The sequence below is a fragment of the Fusarium falciforme genome, chromosome 1 (genome assembly GCF_026873545.1).
Source record: "Fusarium falciforme chromosome 1, complete sequence".
Lineage (NCBI taxonomy): Eukaryota > Fungi > Ascomycota > Sordariomycetes > Hypocreales > Nectriaceae > Fusarium > Fusarium falciforme.
The window spans coordinates 2,242,819-2,249,679 of NC_070544.1; the positions used below are offsets into that span (position 1 = coordinate 2,242,819).

The 6,861-nt window shown below is 54.1% G+C and overlaps 3 protein-coding genes across 3 annotated transcripts; 2 read left to right on the plus strand and 1 right to left on the minus strand.

Annotated features, from left to right (window-relative positions):
- Positions 1-454: 454 nt before the first annotated feature.
- NCS54_00059200 (60S ribosomal protein L36) lies at positions 455-1,161 on the minus strand (the record flags this gene model as incomplete). Its single annotated transcript, XM_053146241.1, has 4 exons — positions 455-535; positions 599-680; positions 870-970; positions 1,105-1,161. 4 exons carry the CDS (start codon positions 1,159-1,161, stop codon positions 455-457), a joined length of 321 nt encoding a protein of 106 aa, XP_053002216.1.
- A 1,193-nt stretch (positions 1,162-2,354) lies between these two features.
- On the plus strand, positions 2,355-2,914 carry NCS54_00059300 (Hypothetical protein; the record flags this gene model as incomplete). Its single annotated transcript, XM_053146242.1, has 2 exons — positions 2,355-2,725; positions 2,776-2,914. 2 exons carry the CDS (start codon positions 2,355-2,357, stop codon positions 2,912-2,914), a joined length of 510 nt encoding a protein of 169 aa, XP_053002217.1.
- Positions 2,915-3,828: 914 nt separating this feature from the next.
- NCS54_00059400 (Lipase-3 domain-containing protein) lies at positions 3,829-5,040 on the plus strand (the record flags this gene model as incomplete). Its single annotated transcript, XM_053146243.1, has 1 exon — positions 3,829-5,040. The coding sequence occupies one exon, from the start codon at positions 3,829-3,831 to the stop codon at positions 5,038-5,040; it is 1,212 nt and encodes a 403-aa protein (XP_053002218.1).
- Positions 5,041-6,861: the final 1,821 nt, after the last annotated feature.

A 6,861-nucleotide genomic window follows, 5' to 3' on the forward strand; every position in this document is an offset into this window, starting at 1 on the left:
GAGAGTTATTGGAAGAAGTAGTCTTGATGGCATGCATTCAAGGGTCACAGGCGGCGTTGGTTGACATCATTTTTATGTTTGGTTGGACGAAACCTGAAGCGTATTGTATCTCTACTGTCTCTGCTAGACTGTTCTGGACCAGTCATTGGCTTTGTCGAGCCATTCTACTTGGGATTGATAGATCCATGTTACAGCGATGCAGTTGTACATATTTGAGCTCAAGGAACAAAGCGTCACAAGAGAAAGCATACAGTCACATTGCAGTAGATAGGGAGCATGGCATTGTCATAACGCCATAAAATGTCTTCAGAGTATTGGTATTCCGGTGAGCCGCAGCTAAATCCCTGCCACGGAGCATCAAAGCCGTTTCATTTTTTTAATCGATCAAATCGTGACCACGCCAATCCATGCGAACCCCTTTGGTGCCAGATTCCCAAAAATCAGATTAGACGATTTAGTGACCCGCGCGGCGAGCCTCGGCGATGACGCGCTGGAGCTCGTCGACCTTCTTCTTGGCACGCCCGAAGGTACCGAGCTGTTGTCATGTGTTAGTTTGGATCTGGTGTTGTGTGTGTGTGTGTGTGTCGGGTCGACGTACTCTCTTCTTGGCGAGCTTACGGGCACGCTTGTCCTTGCTGTTTCGGAGCAACTCAATGACTCGGCGCTCGTAGGGGGCAAGACTGTGAGGTGGTGGTTAGCAAGCTGTCGTGTGAGGGAGAGAGCCAGTTTCCAATCGTCAAGATACGGCAGAGACAGAGTCCGATGGAAAAATTTCCCAATGGCAACAATGCCTCTCCCGTCCGTCCCCCTCTTGTATCCTTTGATTCCAATCCTCTTCCACCATATCCTCAAAAGAAAAAGTGACTTACCCAGCAACCTCCTTGACGACCTCACGGACGAAAGCGGTGCGCTTGCTCAGGTGACCCTTGGTCCGGGAGACACGGGGCTTGACGACACGGGGGGTGGTTTTCTGTAGATCCGCAAAAGGCGCAAAATGTCAGCGTCCATCGTCTGCTATTTCGGGGAGAAGTCGACACTCTCTCATCCGTGGCGAAGCAGCAGAGATCCTCCACGAGGTGAGACTGTGACAGGGAGACGACGTACGTGGCCCTTGTTGAGGCCAACGGCCAGACCGGTTCTCGCGGGAGCTTCAGCGGCCATTGTGCTGGATGGGTTAGTGAGGCTGAGGGTGGTTGTCGAGAAGGAGGGAAGAAGGAGGGGATCTCGCGAAAAAAAAGTTTTGGTGGTTGTGCGAAAGACGGGGGTGGATTATTTTCCGCTTGTGGGTCACGTGTTGGAGGGTTCGAGGTTTTGTGCGTGGTCGAGAAGCGCCTTTGACCCACAGAGCAAGAGGACCACAGCTCAGCTCATGAGGTGGATCTCATGATGGCAGCCAGGTCGAGTTTGCTTCAGAATGTTGATGTTGATGTTCAGCACACCTATTCGTGGTGAGATGAGTTGCCTTTGTAGGCACCTTCACGGTTTCTCAATATCTGGTTTTATAGAGGCAGACTTCCTCATGCCGGGTTGAACCGAGCACCTAAACCTGCCTGTCCTCTCTTCAGCATTCTCTGTTCCCAGATGGCAAGCCTGGCGAATACGAAGAAACAGTCGCAGTGCCCAAGGTGACGGTATCTCCAAAACATCCATCCTCTCCCGTTAAAAGGTGGCTGTGAACCATCAGCATAAGGGATAATGCAAGAATCATGCGCACATTACGATCTACACTCTGGCCCTCAAGGTTCAGTGTCCATTACAATCTCGAGTGAAACCAGGGATGAGCAAACACTCTTGAAAGGAGGCCTCGGTACACAGGCAAACCCGCTTGCATTATCAATCACGTTTCTATTCCTGTCTCACAAGACGGGAACAACCTCGCGCAAGAGTCCAAGAATATCTATCCGTTGTTATTTACTGTCGTCGGCGCATGGACGTACATACACGTCAATCCTCCGACGACATGAAACGGGATCGGCAGCCAATGACTGCATCGCCGGTCGTTCCCTCGGATCCTCGCCTCCGATCCCGTCCCTTTCACGAGTGGACATCTGGAACTGTTATCCTGGCGGTTGCAGCGGGATCGGCGAGGGGCATTTGCTTGACGGCGCGAGTTTACCAGTAAACTCTGGCCCGGTTTTCGTGTTTCCACGGCCGCGTGTTCGGTAAGGTTAGGGGAGACTGACGTCGTTGTCTCCATATTGTGAGTCCGGCAAACTTATAATTGACCTCGTCTTGACTCGCAACTTTCTCTCTGCTGTATCATTCCATCCATCTCACTTGAGCCGCTATCACGATCCTCCCGCCCCTCCATCTACATACTTCATAGTCACTGGCCTACAACTCCCTTACCAACCATGCATCTCGGACTTCTCATCGTATCCGCCCTGCCAACGACCTGGGCAGCCCACGCCTACACCGTCCCGCCAGGCCTCGTTCTTCTAGAAGCCGACGAGACCAACTCGTGCGTGCTCCCCGATGCCTACCACATCCTCAACTTCAAGGGCCAGTCCAAGGACGGCGGCAAGACGCTCTCGGCCTTTGACTTTAACTTTGAGGACGAGGATACCAAGGTCAAGACACCATGCCACAAGAACTCGTCGTCCAAGGTCGTCAGCAGCCCGGGCTCTCCGCGGTATGCGTGTGACAACGCGGCTGTCGAGTTTCTATGGGACGACGACGACCAGAAGCTCTGGGTGATGGAGAAGGTCTGCGATGGCGCTGACGGGTAAGTAATGTCTCTTTGAACCCTGTATCGAGTGCTAACTCTGGGCATAGAACTGCACAATGGGAGGCCGGTGGCAGTGCCATAATCTCACTCAAGTGCGGAAGATCAGGCAGCTGCACAAGCAACTCGACGGACCATCGGGCATTGTTCACCAGCCTCAACCCTGTGAGGAAGACACCGCCGTCTTAAGCCGATGTGCTCCGAGAGTTGAGATCTTGTGATCTGATGTTTGTTCAAGAGGGCGAGTGACGGTGTCATTTGTACAACGCATAAGATTGTTGGAAGGGAGCATAAGAGTAGAACCGACAGGACAAACAACACGTGGGAGAAAGAAGTGTCAGTAACAGTCTTACTGGCCAGTTCAGTATGAGACTCGGTAGATTCACCAACTTAATAATAGAACTCACAAGAGAAATCCCCATCACCAACCACCGTCAATGACCAGAACAAGCCTGTGAATGACATTTGAGTGAAAGAGAACCTAGAGACCATCAGCTCCAGATGCCGTCCACGCGCTAGGAAAGAGTGGATCCATTCGAAATCTGGGGTAGTGCAGGTGCCTCCCAGCCACTCACAGCAGCCCAAATCACCTCCCAGCCGCTGAAATCATGCACCCCAGGCAGGGCCAGACCACTCTTCTCTCCTCCGTTTGTCAGGACCAGAGACGGAGGGTACCTCCTCGGCCGCTCGCATTCGCCGCCCCGGGCCAAGTACCTCTTGTCCGACGTCTGCCGTATGACCTCGACGAGTCAACGCCCTCACGGGACCTTGGACAATTGAGGCCTGATCTTGGAGGCCTGGCACTGGCACTGGCATGTCCCGTCTGGACCTTGAAAGTTACCTCACTTGATCTAGATCGTCATTCCATTGGGGCCCAGCCTCAAGCTTCGCCCTCCCCAACAAAAGGCGACCTGCATCTCTCCTCCATCTCAGCTTTCAACGAGCCTCTGCTGAGAGTAGGTCTGTCTCTGGGAAACGCGCCGTCATCCAAGCCTGACTGCCTACCTACTGGGCTTCAAACCTCGACACTCGACATGCGCGAGTGAACGCAGCGCCACCTTTTACTCTGCTGCGGCTCGACTCGTCATTCACCTCAATTCACCATGCGGCTGAAATCTATCGCCTCTACGAGGCTCTTTGCCTTGCAGCTCACCATCACAACTCTGGTCCTCGCCCTTCAGATACCACCTCAGCACGGCCCTACTGCGACTCCGCAAGCAACCACACCCAAGAGCATATCAGTATCTCTCTTTGCAACACTAGAGCGCCTCTCTCGCCTTGTCGACATTTCCTATTGCATCGGCACAACTGGCGTCAGGAAGCCCTTTGAGTGCGTGTCCCGCTGCAGCGACTTCCCAAGTTTGTCCCTCATCACCACATGGAACACTGGCCCCCTTCTCGGCGACAGCTGCGGCTACATAGCTGTCGACCATGGTGTGCGGCAGCGAGAGGATAGCGATGCCTACACTGCAGGCCAGCCCGCTATCGTGGTAGCTTTCCGGGGCACTTACAGCATCGCAAACACCATAGTCGACTTGAGCACTGTGCCACAAGAGTACGTGCCATATCCGTTTCCCGGCGACGGTGACGAAGAGCCCGAGAAGCCAGAACACAAATGTACCAACTGCACTGTACACATGGGCTTCCTCGACTCTTGGAAGAACGCCAGACGTCTTGTCCTCCCGCAGCTCCGGCAGTTGAAAACTCAGTATCCATCATACCCGATTCAACTTGTGGGGCATAGCCTTGGAGGCGCCGTTGCCTGTCTTGCGGCGTTAGAGCTCAAGGTGTCCCTGGGCTGGGACGATGTAATCGCTACAACGTTTGGCGAACCTCGAGTTGGGAATGACGGGCTCGCTCGTTTCGTAGACGAGGTCTTCCAGCTATACGGCCGCGAGAATCTTGAAGAACGCGACTATAGACGGGTAACTCACAAGGAAGACCCCGTCCCTCTACTCCCCCTGGGCGAATGGGGCTACAAGTCACACGCGGGCGAGATATACATCGCCAAACAGCAACTCTCTCCTTCCGAGGCCGACATTTACCTCTGCGTCGGGGACAACGATCCAGCATGTATTGCCGGGGCAGACGATTCTGTCTGGTCGGCTTTGCGCCGCCTGCTCCACGCCAGAAGCGTCCCGGCGAATTCGGAAAAGTCGGTGCAGGCGGATGGCTTCCCCTCGAGATTCAAGCTGTGGCAGCTCCTCTTTGCCCACCGGGACTATTTCTGGAGACTGGGGCTTTGCGCGCCGGGAGGCGATCCTGCCGACTGGGGTAGAGGACCGTACCAAGGCCCAGATACGGAGGAGCTCTAGCATTCTTGAGTCATTATTGGGGGAGTTTCTAGGCGTTTATTCATAGTATGCAAAAAGTCTCTGATCTATCATGTATCATGTAGTCTTAATTGATGCTGTCACAACGATACAACTGTCGTTGGTGGTTGAGTGCTGTTGGGACTGGAGGGCAACGGGACAATCGGAGAATTTCCAGATATTCTGCAAGAGACTCTTGGCTGAAGTGGAATTTTCCATCACCCTTGACTCGCAAGCGGGGAAAGGTACTCTACACCGCAAGGTTGAGGAAATAGGAGGGTTGAATCAAGAGGATAGAGAATGAGTTGACAACTGGGTCTTCAGAGAAGTCGAAAAACATCGTCATCCCCTAGCTTACGTCTCGTCGTGCAACTCCTGGCTACACGAGCCTCAGATAGACCTCAACATCGTTCATGCTAACAGCTGGCTTCCTTTCACCGCATGAATCTCTCTCAGAAAGGGCATGGGGGGTTATGGAAACCTTGTCACTCGGTGAGCGAGATAAGCTCATCCATTGGCAGTGGGTCAATGTTGGACAACCTCAACTCCCAAGGGTATCGTCAAGTTGTCTAGAAATGTCCACTTGCAAAGGCCAGTCAGTTATGAATACGGTACACAGAATAGAGGTTTTTTAGATGAGCGGAGAGGGATTTACCCGAGCGAGCACCTACCGCCCTCACGCTCACGGTCTCGCATGTACATGTAGGTCGGAAGATGGCATCATGGGCCCGTGTTCGGAAACCTGCGAGTCCCCGAATGCCAACTCACAACTCGGCCTGGCTGCCCACTTGGACTCCCCGGCCACGCCCGGCGGGCTAGACCGAGCGGAGAGCTCCACCAAAGGAACGTGAGCTGGGCTGGGCTGGGGTTGTGTCAAAGTTCCAGGCCATGCCATGATAAGGGTCCCGACGTCTAGCCTGTCAGGACCGAAAAGCACCCGGGGACGTTGTTGTGCCTTGAATAGGCGTGTTTTGGGGAGATGAGCTTTTGGGTTGCCACGGGGGCAAGTCGGAGGGTATGAGCAGCGAGAAGCAGAGAGACACGTCTGAGCTGGATGAGGCGAAACCGGTTTCTGCGGCCGTCGTGGAACGTGGCTCCGGATGATTGCAGATGGGTCTGTGGGGACAGAGAGAAAGGAAACGAAACCGTTTCTGTTCTGTTGGCAGGCGGAGGCAACATGGGTGGGATAGAGGCAAAAGATGCGAACCCAGAGGAATACCCTCGGCCGTTCCAGATGAAAGAGAGTAGCGTCCAATGGATGGCGACTAGTTGACAGATGTGCGACTATAGTCTGGCTCCAGAGTCTCTTGAAACGAACGAGAACAGAGGCAGGCGAAACGATGGGAGGCCAGGATGTCGGCCAGTGGTCCAGCAACGCACAGTTCCCGCATCCAGGTTCGTGGATTTTCCCGGCCAAGGACAAACGTGTCGAGCGAGACGTGTGGCAGGCAACCAGGCCTGGGCGGGGTTGCAAGGCAAGGGAAGGGAAGGGCAATCAAATCATCCAATGTCAATAAACACGCCAGCAGGGATGGTTGAGAGCGAGATGGGCAGATCTCGAGATTTGATGCGGTGCAGTGCAGAGCAATCTTGAAAAAAACGAGGACGGATATCTAGTAGCCGCTGTCAGGGCTGGCTAGCATCGTGAGCGAGCGAATCCCGTCTCGATGCCTGGACTTGAAGCTGCGAGCAATGACCGAACGACCTCGGTCTCGATGTCGTTCCCAATCATCAAGACGAGTCGTCCAAGCGACGAGACCAGAAGTGGACAGTGTTGTTGACTGGTTGGCCCTCAGACACTGGTGCGGGCGGCTAATACAAGGC